The sequence below is a fragment of the Harmonia axyridis genome, chromosome 1, assembly GCF_914767665.1.
Source record: "Harmonia axyridis chromosome 1, icHarAxyr1.1, whole genome shotgun sequence".
Taxonomy (NCBI): domain Eukaryota; kingdom Metazoa; phylum Arthropoda; class Insecta; order Coleoptera; family Coccinellidae; genus Harmonia; species Harmonia axyridis.
In genome coordinates this window covers 48,506,912-48,523,855 of record NC_059501.1, presented here as the reverse complement: position 1 = coordinate 48,523,855, position 16,944 = coordinate 48,506,912, and the positions used below count along the sequence as shown (strand labels likewise).

Here is a 16,944-nt window from a genome sequence, read left to right as displayed (position 1 = left end):
AAAGCCCTGAAGAAGCATTAAATTAATGCGAAAGCTTGGCATAGAATAAAGAGTAGTCAATCATTTACTCCCAAAACCCGAGCCTAAAGACCCTTAAATTTCATTCAATATATATATATATATACATATATATATATATATATATATATATATATATATATATATATATATATATATATATATATATATATATATATATATATATATATATATATATCGGGTGTCCCAAGGTAAGTGGCCTATTAGATTATTATGGAAACTATTGATGGTAAAGATTTCAAATTTTGTGGATAGATATTTGGCCAGTTAAGGTACATTTTTAAAATAATTTCACATTTCCAGTGTTGCCGGATGTACGACAATTTGGCAACAACTTTGTTATTTTGTATGGGACATCCGGTATTTCTATTTTTTTTATGATACTCCATAAAATATTAAATCTATTCACTCTTACTTTTCCATCCCTATCTTCAACGGTTTTTGAGTTATTAATTATTTTTCGAAATTTTAGATCAAATTCGCGTATTACGAAAATGACTCTAGTTCGCTCAATATTTGAGATTTAAGTCAGAAATTTTGCAAGTCGTTAGATATTGATCTGATCTGTGTCACTGCTTTTGAAATATGGTTGTCAATAATACAGGACGGACCAAAAAAAATCATCATTTACCAAGTTACAAAATAGTAAAAAAGTCTTTGTAAGTGAATAGAAAAATTGTAGAATGTGTTGTACTGATTCCAAAAATTGAAAAATATACTAGGTGTCTAATTTGAAAAAATAAACTTTTTTACAATTTTGTAACTTGGCAAATGATGATTTTTTTTGGTCCGTCCTGTATTATTGACAACCATAATTCAAAAGCAGTGACACAGATCAGATCAATATCTAACGACTTGCAAAATTTCTGACTTAAATCTCAAATATTGAGCGAACTAGAGTCATTTTCGTAATACGCCAATTTGATCTAAAATTTCGAAAAATAATTAATAACTCAAAAACCGTTGAAGATAGGAATGGAAAAGTAAGAGTGAATAGATTTAATATTTTATGGAGTATCATAAAAAAAATAGAAATACCGGATGTCCCATTCAAAATAACAAAGTTGTTGCCAAATTGTCGTACATCCGGCAACACTGGAAATGTGAAATTATTTTAAAAATGTACCTTAACTGGCCAAATATCTATCCACAAAATTTGAAATCTTTACCATCAATAGTTTCCATAATAATCTAATAGGCCACTCACCTTGGGACACCCGATATATATATATATATATGCAGGGTGAGTCTTTGACTTGTACATATATTTCAACCGAAGATTCCTGGGGTCAATAGAAACCCTTTTTTCATTTACCATTTTTTCCGATTCGGCCCGGTTAAAAAGATACAGGCTGTTGAAAATCGATAAAAAAATGTCATTTTCCGTTATATCTCGGAAATGGTTGTATAGAAAGAAATGAATTTCGGGATATAGTTTTTCATGTATGTGATGAATCTTCTCCGTACACAAAATTTTATCCACATCTCCCCGTTTCTTCATTATGAACACTTCATCCTATAAAAATACCAGAAATTCAAAGAACCGAACTCTTAAAAGTAACTAGGACGTTCATTGAGGGATATTTAGCTAATTTGAAAAATAAAAGTATTCTTCATATTTTCTCGTATATTGAGCCGTTTTCGAGTAATATGTGTTTAAAAAAAAAAAAAAATCTGTGAAATTCAAAAAATTGGGTACTTTGGCTAATTGCAACTCTGATAGAAAAAACTCACAGAAATGAATATTTGCTACGTTGTCAGGTCAAAAATCATGGATTGAAACACTGAATTTGCATTGACAAGTGAGGGAACCAGCCGACTTAGTTTGAAAATAAAGTGATTTGAATAAGCTCACCCATTGAGAAAATTCAATTCCATGATCACGCAATCTTTGAACAATCCTTACGAAAGTTCTCTCATTTGGCTGTCTTCTATTTGGAAACAGCCTTCCATAAGCTTCTTTAGCTCTTCTCGCTATTTTTCCATTTGTGAAATAGCATTCCAACATATCTACCATCTCCTGGTTAGAATACATTCTGCTAATTTCCACTTAACACACTTCACAAACAAACACTTTACACTAAACAAACTAAACACACTTAACACTTAACAAGTTGAACGCACTTAGGTAACACTTAACAAACTAAATACACTTAATACTTATCATTTACATTAAACAAAGCAACAGAAATCATTATACCATAAATTCGAATTTCAATTGTTTTCGGATCATTCTATGCGCATGACCGATCAACATAGAAGAATCTCGAATAATTTTTTAAACAAACCATCAAATTTATGAATTAATAAATTTATTTTATTATGAATTTCATTAAATGTAATAATTAGTATCATCCGAAATGTTAAATCGAATTTTGTATGATAAAATAAGTCATAATATGCTAGATTACCTTATGTTATGAACGATTTGAACTATTGCGCATGGCCTCAGAGATTATTACTCTATGCGCATGGCCAAACTGAAAATTTTAGAAATCTCGAAGAATTGTGGTTATGTTTGGCAAACAAATGGAATAATTCGATATTTGATTCGAAAATATTTTATGTTTCAATAAGAAACAACATAGTTCGGCGTAAGTAAGTTACTAAGTTATATAATATAAATAATATATTGAATAATTATTGTATTTTTCAGATCTCCTAATAATTCATCGAATCATTCAGAAAAACACCATAATGAATTTAATTGGACGACGATTTTCCTTCGTGATTTATTTCGTGAAGATGATTGCCCACTAGATACAGAGAAGTTTCAGATGACCTGTATTTAAAGAAAATCTTGAACCCCTTCGAATTAAATTCAACGGAAAACAGTTTGCTGTGAGGTGTTCATGATTTCCATTTAATGAATGGAAAAGTGAATTGATTAATTCAAATAACCAAAAATTTACAATACAATGATTCTGTTGATAAATTCAACTACTTGAATAAGTGAAGCACTAGTTCTGTAATGAATATTTATTCAAACTTCATACTCATCGATGTACTGAAAAATAATTTCAAAGTCACTGATTTCACCATTAACGCAGATCCTATCCTATTATCTAGTACATGTACTGATCCAATCCATATGTTTCAGAATCAATAGCTATTGATATTTTAAGGCATATACATAGTTTGTAGTTACTGTCCGTGGTTTATAGATATTATAATAATATAATGAGTACATCTGAGATCATGAATCATTGAGAATTAATTCGAATAATGGCAGGCCCAATTTAATAATTATTGAATGTTTTTCATTTCGCACAATCCATCTGAGGATAAATGAATCTACGTAAGAAGTATAAGAGTAAAAAATGTTAAACCTGGTTATTTATAAATTAAACGAAAATAAAGACAATTTATTATTACGGTAGTTTCTACTTCAATTCCTGTTTTTCGATATGCATTTTTTTGTTTCAGTAATGAAAAATCTTCATTTCAAATTTCTTTGAATGTTGTATACCTACTGTGGGGCACAAGAGAAATATTTTTCTATTTTGATTTGAATTCTGGATTTATAGTAAAAGAGTGGATTTGGCAATAATACATTATTTCAAGTCACTGTTAATCTTTCGATAAGTTTATCAAAAGCTTCAGTTTATTGAGTACTTCTGAAAAAAAGGTATACCTTACAAGAATTCAAAATTTATTTTACATGTAGTTGATATGTGAAAACAAAAAAAAAGATTACATAATTGTTGGGAAGTTTCATAATATTTTCAGTTTATCGCTTCGATAACAAACAAGTAAATTCACTTGTACGATGTACTTCCTTTTTTCTAGCCGAATACTATTTTACAATCTCCAGGAAAATGAAATTTTCGAAGATGTTGATTATAACATTGATAATATTAAGGAAAGACTAAATGCTTCTTTATTATCGAAAGTACTCGAGAGCATTTTTTGGAGTTACCTATTGGGTATCACATTTTCAGACAGAATATTGGCATTAGTGAACACTAAGAAGAAAAGGATTTCAAAAATTTTCATGATAACAAATTACTGAGCTTTGGCACTGCCCTATAATATGAAGATATTTCATTAGAGTTAATATTCTATTTTGAATTATTCTGATCGAAACTAATTTCAAATGAATTTTTACAAACAAGGCTCCTTATAAAATAACACCAATCAAGATCTGAAATCCCATTAAAAACTGCTGTTACCAAACATTACTATAATCTTCTTCCAGTCTTCTGAGCTTTCATCGATACATAACAATACATCCTAAAATTTCATTTTTACGTGATTGAATACTTCTATCCATTTGCCGATAATTTCATCCTAGAACATTTGATTGACATACTTTTAAGAGGGCCAAAATTGTTTTAACGTGAAAATAAATGAAAAACTTCAGTGAGTTGACCTTCTAACTCTTATGGTTTAAAAGTTACCAATACAATCCCATTGAAAAAGTGGCCACTCTGTATATAGCGATTTCGAGAATAAATATCTATCTATTACAAAACGTACCTAAATTGCAGAAATTGAGGAGAGTCATTTTCAATGGCTTGTCACAACAGTTTATTATACGAAATGAAAGTCGAAATAAAATGAAGAGAATGTTGAGTCGAAACGACTCCCACCTTAATTAATAAAAACGATTGAAAACAGAATATTCTTGTTCTTATTCAATGGATACTTAGAAACTCATTAAATGAAACAGAAAAAATTCTGACAGTACCTCGGTCATCCCGTATTATTTCACCTCTTTTGTCAGACATTCAACGACCATTCCAGAAAAAACTCATTCGACTCGGCTAGATCGAATATGTTATCATTGAAATATCAGGTGTTCTTTTTCGATATCCTTAGGTAATGAATTTTCAAATTAAATAAGAATAGAATTCCAAATGAAATTTTTCCAGACGCTCGAAATAGTCATGCTATATTTATATTCAAAATGTCAACTCAAATGGAAATATTGGGTGATTATCTTCCATGTTTCTTTAAAAGAATTATTTCATCAACTGGATATGAAAACTTTGTAATATTACACTTTCAACATATGAGTCCCATACAAAATTTGCGCCATTCAAACAAAAACCTGATCTTTACTCTATATTTTCCGCTCTTTTCAAATTTCAATTCAATTGTTTTTATCTTATATACCGAATAATTTTTTTCACCTGACACGTAAATTGAATTTTTCGATACGCGACTGCAATTTTTAAATTTTTTTTTGTGAGCTGATGGAAAATGCTGTTAAATATCAGCAAAAAATTTGCCATTTTATAGATGACAGTTCAAAATGTGCCCTCATTTTTCTGATTTTTATTTTTTTTTTTTATTTATTTTTATTTTTTTTTATTTGAGTTGAAAAGAGTAGAAACATTCCTTCAAGCTAGGTTGACATGGGAAATGCATGGCGTTCGATGATTTCATTTTCTTTTTCACGGGAATGGAATTACTTATATTCGTATCTCTTGAACCTATTTGGCAAATTTATGTTGTTTCTTCGTCGGCACAAAGGGATGCCGACCAGCCCTAATGACCGCACGTGTCTTTCAGCGTCAATCTAGATATTTTTGACTATGATGCTGCCCTTTTTTTATGGGAATTAACTGTGTCGGTATTCCTGCCTGTTGTTTATTACCGAATTGCATCTCATTCCGAATTTCTAAACATATGATATTTGTTGATCAATCGCAAAACGTTTGTGGCTCTATTTTCATAGGACTTTTTTCATCCAAGGAATCTCCCTTTTTCGTTTTCCCTTGCCGTTAATATTTTCACTAAAATTTTTGTCTGAGAATTGTTTTATATAGTAAGGCTATATACAGGGTATCCCGGGAAGAATGCGACAAATGGATGCATAAGTGAAGGTCATCATGAAGGACTCGTATCAAGATCGCCGTTTGCTATATACAGGGTGATGTTAACCTTATAAGTGAAATTTCATAGTTCAATAACTCTTTAACTAATAGACCGAATAATTTCAAATTTTGAAGTGTAGTCACTCTACTATCGCCTTCCTTCAATATTTCCGAAATCGCAAACAAATCACATCCGGACTTTTTTTATTTTCGGAAATATTGGATCACTCTGTATGTGACTTATATTTCATCTCGAATTCGTAACCACAAATAATTAATTCATAGAGAAAATTCAAAAATAATTTTCGGCACGCAGGTAGCTATAGCTTCGCACCTGGTGATGTTGGTTTTTGCCCAAAAACCCATTGGGTCATCCTGCTGAAATCACAAATGAAAGGCTGGCATCTGTTGTTGACTGCGTTTGTTTGTTCTTTCCTTCAAGTGTTGCTCATTTCAAGTCACTGATTTCACCATTAACGCAGATCCTATCCTATTATCTAGTACATGTACTGATCCAATCCATATGTTTCAGAATCAATAGCTATTGATATTTTAAGGCATATACATAGTTTGTAGTTACTGTCCGTGGTTTATAGATATTATAATAATATAATGAGTACATCTGAGATCATGAATCATTGAGAATTAATTCGAATAATGGCAGGCCTAATTCAATAATTATTGAATGTTTTTTATTTCGCACAATCCATCTGAGGCTAAATGAATCTACGTAAGAAGTATAAGAGTAAAAAATGTTGAACCTGGTTATTTATAAATTAAACGAAAATAAAGACAATTTATTATTACGGTAGTTTCTACTTCAATTCCTGTTTTTCGATATGCATTTTTTTGTTTCAGTAATGAAAAATCTTCATTTCAAATTTCTTTGAATGTTGTATACCTACTGTGGGGCACAAGAGAAATATTTTTCTATTTTGATTTGAATTCTGGATTTATAGTAAAAGAGTGAATTTGGCAATAATACATGATTTCAAGTCACTGTTAATCTTTCGATAAGTTTATCAAAAGCTTCAGTTTATTGAGTACTTCTGAAAAAAAGGTATACCTTACAAGAATTCAAAATTTATTTTACATGTAGTTGATATGTGAAAACAAAAAAAAAGATTACATAATTGTTGGGAAGTTTCATAATATTTTCAGTTTATCGCTTCGATAACAAACAAGTAAATTTACTTGTACGTTGTACTTCCTTTTTTCTAGCCGAATACTATTTTACAATCTCCAGGAAAATGAAATTTTCGAAGATGTTGATTATAACATTGATAATATTAAGGAAAGACTAAATGCTTCTTTATTATCGAAAGTACTCGAGAGCATTTTTTGGAGTTACCTATTGGGTATCAAATTTTCAGACAGAATATTGGCATTAGTGAACACTAAGAAGAAAAGGATTTCAAAAATTTTCATGATAACAAATTACTGAGCTTTGGCACTGCCCTATAATATGAAGATATTTCATTAAAGTTAATATTCTATTTTGAATTATTCTGATCGAAACTAATTTCAAATGAATTTTTACAAACTAGGCTCCTTATAAAATGACACCAATCAAGATCTGAAATCCCATTAAAAACTGCTGCTACCAAACATTACTATAATCTTCTTACAGTCTTCTGAGCTTTCATCGATACATAACAATACATCCTAAAATTTCATTTTTACGTGATTGAATACTTCTATCCATTTGCCGATAATTTCATCCTAGAACATTTGATTGACATACTTTTAAGAGGGCCAAAATTGTTTTAACGTGAAAATAAATAAAAAACTTCAGTGAGTTGAAAGAAGCAGAATATTCAATAGTGGATATTCATATTGAATACCACCATTTCATTTTTAATACAAAAATCAAGATCAATAATGGAATATTGAAGATTCATGAAACTTATAAGCTTCTAGGATGAAAAAGGAAAAAAATTCAATTCTTTCTGGAAATTATTTATTCCTCCTCATAATACTGTTATTTTTAAAAAGATAAAATCGGAATTTTTCCATCACAAAATTACCTCTGTGATACAGAGGTGATTCCATCTTCCACATAAATCCATTCATGAAACTGCCTTTTCATTTTCGAGCTAAGTTATTGTGTAGGTACCTAGATAGAGTATTCTGGGTTCATTCAATCCAAAATGCAAGCGTTCTTACACTTCTTGCTACCTTAAAAATTTAAAACTTTTCTCACTGATTCCATGATAATAAGAATTCAAATTGAACACTGGTTTGAATACCACTTTTTTGCTGACCTCTAGATAACAAAATATACTCAATTAGCCCAAATTGCTAGTAATGTACAAAACTTCAACCGTTTGTTGGGTTTCTTGAATTTTATTGACAAAACATAACATAACCTTTAAACATAACATTACAGATGCGAGATTATTAGTATTCATAGGTACATAGATTTAGCTTATTATTCTGTAGGTTTTTTGTCATTATAGTGTTTTGTGATTATAAACTTGGCAACGTGGGAAGTCCACAGATGATTATCATTTATGTTTATTTACCTATATGAAAATGAAAGGTTATATGAATAGTCAACTCTTGTACGAAACTAAGTGAAAAATCGAAAATAAATGATTGGATATGAATATCAGATTTAATATGGGTGGTTGCAAGTTGAATTTTTCATTATTATCGAATATAAAGTAGAAATCAAGAGAAAAATAATCAACATATTTATCTCCCACGAAATTGCTGTAACTCATTTATTATATTGAAAATAATACTTCGGTTACCAAAGGGAATGGAAAAAGTGAGTTTATGCTTGTTTTGCTAATATAGTAACCCATTTCCAAAGTTCAAATGGTATAAATTTATGCTTGGGAAAACTTCAGTGGGCTGATTTCCAGGATCGGCATAGCTCATTATGAAAACTTAAAATGGCCATATCTTTTCAACCGAGCCGAATCGGAAAAAATGGTAAATGAAAAAGTGTTTCTTTTGACCTCAAGAATCTACGGTTAAAATATATGTACAAGTCAAAGACCCACCCTGTATATATATATATTTATCCAACAGACGTATTCAGGCTTTGGCTCTCATGCTCTCATTGAATTGAATAAAATTTTCAGTATTAGGGTGTCGTTTGAATCTATTAAGAGCAGTCTCTCTATTTTTCATCGCGGCTTTGCAATCATCGGTCCACCAAAGAACTGGCGGTTTCTTCGGATTCAATGAGGAAAGTGGAATGGAAACCTCAGCAGCCGTTTTCATTGCTTTCGTGAAATCTCTGACGGTCTTATTGATATCGCCCGGTGTAATTTCAGGAACTATGAAGTTTGATTCATATACTTCCCAGTTGGCTCTCTTCAAGTTGTAATTTTTTTCAAAATCATTATTCTGAGTACATTGTAATGGTCGCTTCCATATGTGTCATTCAAGCAATCCCAGTCGAATAGTGTAGCTATATTTGGACTGCAAAGTATGGGATCTAACGAAGAGAAACTACCACTGGCTGAACTTATAAAAGTTGTTACTGGGTTATTCTTGAGGACTATATTGCTATTGGTTATTAAATTTTCCAAAATTCGCCCTCTATTATCTATGCGGGCAGATCCCCATAGAGAATTATGGGCATTGAAGTCACCCAAAAGGATGAATGGTTGAGGCAACTGTGTTATTAGGATTTCAATATCCCTATATTCCATAAAGTAGAAGGGTGAGACATAAACATTGCAAATAGTTATTCTTTCATGGAAATAGGTTTGAATGGCGCATGTCTCCAAATTGCTTCTCAAACTGATTTCATTGTAGGGTAAATTATCCTTTAAGAGAATAGTAACCCCACCTGATACTTTAGATGATAGAAGTCGGTCTTTTCTTACTATTTTATAACACCTATGAGCAATTTTGACATTGGCTTTGAAATTAGTTTCCTGAAGACATATAATTGATGGTTTATAACGCACTTCTAGAAGCTTGAGATTTTCTAACTGATTTTTGAAGCTGTTCAAATTCCACTGTATCAGAAAGGTTGTCGTTGCCATTGATAGGGGATCTAACGTTTCATTCTAGTTTTCTTCTTTCCTGCGCTTATCGAAGTGGAACTTTCTCCTGAGTCGCTTCTATTAGGTGACTGCTGACGACTGCTAGGGGCATTTGTCATGTCAGCATCAGATGGACTGGGCTCTATGAATAGATTGGATGTATTCATTTCAGGTGGAGATGAATTCACAGAGGAACGTGTTGGGGGAACTGAGGGAGGATTTGTCGGTGAATTATTTCCACCGGTTATTGAGAGAACAAAAGGGAAGGTGGAAGGTTTTTGAGCATTAGGTGAGGAAGAGGATTGAATGGGCGCAATAAGGGGTCTTGTTATTGATTTTTTCGATAACAAAATTTCGGAGTTTGTCTTTGCAAGATTTGGGTTCAATAGTTTCACCTTTTTCTTGGCTTCAAAATAAGTGACCTTCATTTCATTGATCTCCATCTCCATCTTGTACATTGAACAACCTTTGTATCTTGGAGAGTGTTCCCCATCACAGTTTGCACATTTTGGAGTTAATGTACACTTATCCGGATCATGGGAGGGATGGCCGCAACCGTTACAAGTTGGGGTCTTTTTACATGAAGTTGCAATGTGACCAAACATTTGGCAGCTAAAGCAGCGTACCAGCTTGCTTTTATTTCAACTGGTAGTTGATGTGTTTTGAATGTAATAATGAGACTGGGTGTGGGTATGATATTTCCATCCTTTTTCATATTTATTCTTTTCACAGCAATGACTCCTTGATCTTTTAAATTTTCTAGTATTTCCTCTTCCGTGCAATTCATAAGATCTTCAAAACTCACCACACCTATCAAGGTATTCATTGTTCTATGGCTCTTCTACCTTTACTTCGAAGTCATGTATCTTTTCTAGTTTCTTTATCTTCTCTGCTTGTCTACCATCTTTCACTTCAACTAATAAAGATCCATCTTTCAACTTTCTTATGTTTTAAAGTTCACCCAGATCTCCACTAAAGCTTTATGTAGTATAAAAGGCGAGACATTAGTAAACGTGTTTCTAACTCGACTGACCATGAAATATTTTTCAAAATAGAAAGGGGCACCTAGGATTTCTGGGGAAGTTACTTTAGCTTGCTTAAGAACAGCGAGTGGGGGAATTGATTTCTTCCGGTATCATTAAACTGCATTCCCGCCCGGTTGCCTACTGGAGATGCTGCGTAGCCACAGGATGACGGTAATTCGAATAATGGCAGGCCTAATTCAATAATTATTGAATGTATCTTTTCTAGTTTCTTTATCTTCTCTGCTTGTCTACCATCTTTCACTTCAACTAATAAAGATCCATCTTTCAACTTTCTTATGTTTTAAAGTTCACCCAGATCTCCACTAAAGCTTTATGTAGTATAAAAGGCGAGACATTAGTAAACGTGTTTCTAACTCGACTGACCATGAAATATTTTTCAAAATAGAAAGGGGCACCTAGGATTTCTGGGGAAGTTACTTTAGCTTGCTTAAGAACAGCGAGTGGGGGAATTGATTTCTTCCGGTATCATTAAACTGCATTCCCGCCCGGTTGCCTACTGGAGATGCTGCGTAGCCACAGGATGACGGTCGGCAGGAGCCTACGCGACTACTCGCTGCACCGACCGGTACTGAGGTTCCGAAACTCTGCACCGTAAGGTTTGTAATATCGAATGATTTTTCCATATTACTTAGTGAGACTGGGGCCTCGGTATTGTCACACCCGTACCTGCAAAGCAGGCCCCCTGGGGGTTTATATCAATGAGTTAGTGCACCATAGAATGAAATATTCTAAGATTTCGTGTGTCAGTATTTAAAGTGGTCGGATCCACTTGTAAGCTTTGATTTATTTGAAGAAAAGTATCTACTTCACTCTTTCGATATTCTTTTCCAAAATTGAATTCCATATCTGGAATATCTTTTTCACCAACATAAATCTGAACATTATGTAGACTAATATTATTCGATGTTCATTCAAACCTGTTACAAATATCAATAACCATAAACTCGCCAACACACTATTTGGGCTGTCCGGAATGTATCTTGGAAATGAGGTTGATTTTGAAAAAAGACTCGAACTACTCCTTCAAATTTTCATACAAGAATCAAATCATGAAGTCGTTTTCCTTCCTTACATGCAGCACCTGCATATAATGTAAATAGCTGAAATATATGATTTTCGAGCGTCGTACAGAAAATTCCGAATTAGTATTTCTCATGACGACGGCCGTATTATCTGGGCTTGTATAAGTTGCCAAGTGTTAGTTTCAGGTTCATATACAGAAAGAATGAAATAACTAATATAGAGATCGTTGCCTTTCATTTTCGGCCTATCGCATTGAGGGACTGGTGACGTTGATTGACCATAACAATTATATACAGAGTGGGGAGTTCTCGAATGACGGGTTCGATCTTGTTCATTCGATATACAAAAGAGCGCGAAATTTTCGTGTTATTATAGTATCGTTAAATTGTTATAAGTTGTGTTGAGAAGTGAGGGTCCACGCGGATCGAATGAATAGTAAAAATTGCGACAGGTATGAGTATTATTAATATTAAATTTTTTATAGAATAGATTCTGATTACTCCATGAGACAATTTCATTAAATTTTTGTTTTTCATTTTTTGTTTTAATGCTATTTTTTGTTATTTTTTGTATTTTATATTCACATTGTCCTTTAAATGGGTTAAACTGTTGGACAATAAAGCTATTATTATTATTAATTTATTGGATAACGGATCGAATTCAAAAGCGAAAATTAAGAGTAAAGATTTTTGAAATATTATCTGACGGAATAGAGTCAGGCGTACCGCAGGGTTCTCCCTTATCTTCCTTAGTGTTTCTTCGCTTCATTAACGACATTCGAGGTTTTATTCGATCTTGTGCATTTCTATTGTTTGAAGACGTTTTGAATATATTCAGAACTATTAGAAATCTTGAAGACTGTAAATTACTACAACAAGACCTAGAGAGTTCACTAGACTGGTGTATTGAGAATGAAATGTCACTCAATGTAGCAAAATGCCAAATAATGAGATTGCACAGACTACAGGTCCCAATAGTTTTCGATTACAAAATAAAAAACGATATCCTAGAAAGCGTCACCTTAGTAAAGGATTTAGGTATTTACTTCGACTAAAAATTAAAATTCATAGCTCATGCTTTATTTGTAGCCAATAAGGCGCTCAAAATGTTGGGATTCATGAAAAAAAAATGGAAGATTTCAGAGACACGCGAGCAATGACAGCTGTATATACCACTAACGTTAGAAGCATTTTAGAATATGCTACAGTGGTATGGTCGCCTGTTTATGAAATACATATCAAAAACATAGAAGGGGTAGACAGGAAATTTATACGCTGGATGGATTTTCAGAAAAACATTTTTTTCTGTAATTTAAATTATTCAAGTTTACAACGGGAGCTAGTTGAATTCATTAGCGAACAGGAGGATAAATTTCGATCTAATGTTCAAATATAAAATTACATAGATTGTAAATATCTGTTGGAGGATGTGAAGCTGAATTGTAGTACTGTAAATTTCAGGAATAGAGGACTGTTTGTTATTCGATTTGGTCCGACTAATTATAGTTTTAATAATTCGATAGACAGAGCATTAAGAGAAGCCAATTCCAGAAATATTGATCTGTTTTCATTCTATTTATATATGTGATGTTTACATGTTAATGTTGATTTTTCTGCTTTTTATATCTAGTTCTGAATTTTTTTTGTTTTTCTATTCTCTCATAAATCATTATAGAATTAATATTGTAACATGGCAAGCCTGTATGATTAAATAAAAGAATAAATAAAATATTTTCGGAATGCTTTTTTCATCAATATAATTTGATAGATAATTCAATTTATTTTTTTAATATGATTTCTGGCATATATCCACCGCAGCTACGCGTTGCATATTCTATTCGATCAGTTCAATTTTGCAATATTTCCAATAAATATGGCGTGAATAGTGGTTTCAATATTGGTTTCCAATGATTCAAGTGTTGCTGCGTGGTCGTCATAAATCAATGACTTAACATAAACCCATAGAAAGTTATCGATAAGTGTAAAGCTGCAGGAACGAAGGGCCATTTTTGAAAATTAAGATGTCACCAAATTGATGTCGCCATAAATTGATGGTTATGCTCTCTGTATGGCAAAAAAAATCAGCGATAGCGCTCGCCATTCACCGTAGCGGTAGTTAGTTTATTTAGTTCAGTTTCCGTTCCTTTTTCATCTAGACGTATGGATATTTCGGCGTCTTCTTGAACACTTCGTACAACATCAATATCCTGTTCGGTTTGCACATGTATTTGTCTTGTTGATGCTTTTGAATCGAAAGGAGTAAAATCATTGCGGAAACGATCAATAACTGAACGAATTGCTTGCTTACAAGGCCGATTGTTCACCGTAAAATAGACGAACAGATTTATTTTTTCAACGTAAATTTCTCAACTGTCAAACCATAACCAACAAAAATCGAAACTTCTCATTCGGCTAAAAAGTCCCGTTATTATTTCTTGAAATTTTATTGATTATTACTTGACACTCATCTTTTTATTCATCAGGATGTGTATGCTTATAGTGCAGTAGGAATACCGATTGAAAGAATCTTCACCATCAACCCTAAGGGTGAGCTTAAGCATGAACTTACCCAAACGTTCCAGTCCAGGTGAGTCTCCTTTATTCCTTCATTAAAATAAGGATTTTCCATATCTCTTTTGATGCCTATTTTCATTTTCACTTGGTTGATTTATACAGGGTGATTCTGGAGGAGACCGTCAGATTTTAGGAGAAGTTTACACTAGTCAAGGCAGTTTCGAAACAATGTTTGGTTTATGGTTGGGGCCTTTATTGAGAGTCTACAGGGTGATTTGTCCGATTCAATCGATTTTTTTCAATTCATAACTTTGGTTGGCTTGATCAATATTGATGAAATTTTCAGTGTAGAACATAATGATTGTCAACTTTCATTAATTCCAACACTTTTAAAAAAATACAGTGTGAGAATTATGATACGTTCAGATTAAATTTGCAGGTTGAAAGAACACCCTGTACAGGGTGGGCAAATTTCGATGTTTTAGCACTACAACTTTTAAACCAGAGGAGATAGACAAAATCTGATACCCCATTCTCGGTCTCTTTTTCTGAGAAACTAACAAGGGTAGTATTCATTTTTGGCCACCTTCTTTTGTTTTCGAGTTATAAGCGAAAATTGTAAAAATGGCGATATCGAAAAACATTTATATCTCCGCTAATATTGATGATAGAGCTCTGAAATTAGAATATTATACAGGCACTTTTTTACGTAGAATCCAGTGGCGTGCTCGTAGTTTCAAAATGGTTTCTAATTAGGACGCTATGACCCAAAGTTATGTTTTTCAAATGGAAACACTATATTTCTGTGCCATTTTCTGAAAGCTTAATTTTTCCTGATTTCAAAAATATAACATGGTATGGTTTGTATTAAAATAAATAACAGAAAATAGTCAAAAACCTTTTTTCACCTAAGAGTCTCAATATTTCTATGGTGTCCTTCCGTCAATTTGATTATTTCTATGCTTTTTACATATTTCTACAAAATTCGAATCTAGATTTATTTTATGAAAATAGTTTCGAAAAATATAAATGATCTCGGAAAAAATTTCCTAGGTATGATAGCTTGAACACAGTTCAAATATTCATCTATTGAATTCGGTGCGAAATATCGAGAAAAGGTGTCGACTGTGCGTTGTGCAATTGTTGTCATTATTAGGTTGAATATTATTTCTTGTTTGTTCCCTTCGTAATTAAATTGTTGAGTTCAATCATATATGCGTTGTTTCATATGCTATTCAGAATGGATTGGTACTTGTGCGTATTCATTCTGGAGACCTATGTAAATAACTTCTGATACATCGATCCCAATACAACTCTTTCGATAGGAACATTCGACCTTGTGGATTTTTTCGTTATTTCCAAATCAATTTTTAGATGAAAAATTTATAGAACATATCTAGATTCGAATTTTGTAGAAATTAGTGAAAAGCATAAAAATAATCAGATTGAGCGAAGGACACTGTTCTTGTTATAGAAAGCTCAGTTTTTCTGTGCTCATCAACAGTTGAAACCATAGAAATATTGGGACTACAAAAATCATAGTTAGGTAAAAAAAAGGTTTAGGACCATTTTCTATTATTTATTTTTATACAAACCATACCATGTTATATATTTTTGAAATCAGGAAAAATTAAGCTTTCAGAAAATAGCACAGAAATCTAGTGTTCCTATTTGAAAAAACATAACTTTGGGTCATAGCGTCGTAATTAAAAACCCTTTAGAAAATACGAGCACGCCACTGGATTCTACGTAAAAAAGTGCCTGTATAATGTTTTAATTTCAGAGCTCTATCATCAATATTAGCGGAGATATAAATGTTTTTCGCTCTCGCCATTTTTCCAATTTTCGCTCGAAAACAAAAGACGGTAACAAAAAATGAATACTACCCTTGTTAGTTTCTCACAAAAAGAGACCGAGAATGGGGTATTAGATTTTGTCTATCTCCTCTGGTTTAAAAGTTGTAGTGCTAAAACATCGAAATTTGCCCACCCTGTACATTCCCTTTTCAAAAATTTGCTACCTGCTTCAGATTCTTCCATAAGTTCACATTACTGGAGCGTTTTTAGTTTTTTTGACACACGGCCAGTTTTCCAAGAAATTTTTTTTAAAGATGAACAATATCGTTATTTCGCTCCAAGACAGTGAGAATATTCTGAACTATACAGGGTGTTTCCTAAACATGCGGCAAAAATTCAGGGGGTTGTTCCTTGGACTATTATAAGAATATTTTGTCCTTTGATGATTTTTGAAAAACCTATTTGTTTCGAAGATATAGGGGGAACAAAATTTCAGATAATAACATTTTATTATGAAAAATTACATGAAAATTCAACTCAACCTACAAAAACTGTTGAAAATGGCCACCTCTAGCCAGCATACAAGCATCCAATCTTCTCCTCATTGACTGCCGAAACCTTTCAAAAACACCAGGATCATTTCTTATTGAGTTACACCCAGCAATGATCCGATTTCGCAAGTCTTCCACATTTTCTAC

General features: G+C 32.4%; 1 protein-coding gene across 4 annotated transcripts in view; it reads left to right on the top strand.

The window, feature by feature from the left end:
* The window catches only part of LOC123673280 (phosphatidate phosphatase LPIN3), a 340,332-nt gene that overhangs the window by 262,717 nt on the left and 60,671 nt on the right, over positions 1 to 16,944 (top strand). For 3 of the 4 annotated variants that reach the window (XM_045607772.1, XM_045607763.1, XM_045607769.1), the window contains one exon: positions 14,420 to 14,523. The exons of the other annotated variant lie outside the window; for it this stretch is intronic. In XM_045607772.1, coding sequence (XP_045463728.1) covers positions 14,420 to 14,523 — 104 coding nt within the window. The remainder of the gene's footprint in view (positions 1 to 14,419; positions 14,524 to 16,944) is intronic. 4 annotated transcript variants of the gene reach the window in all.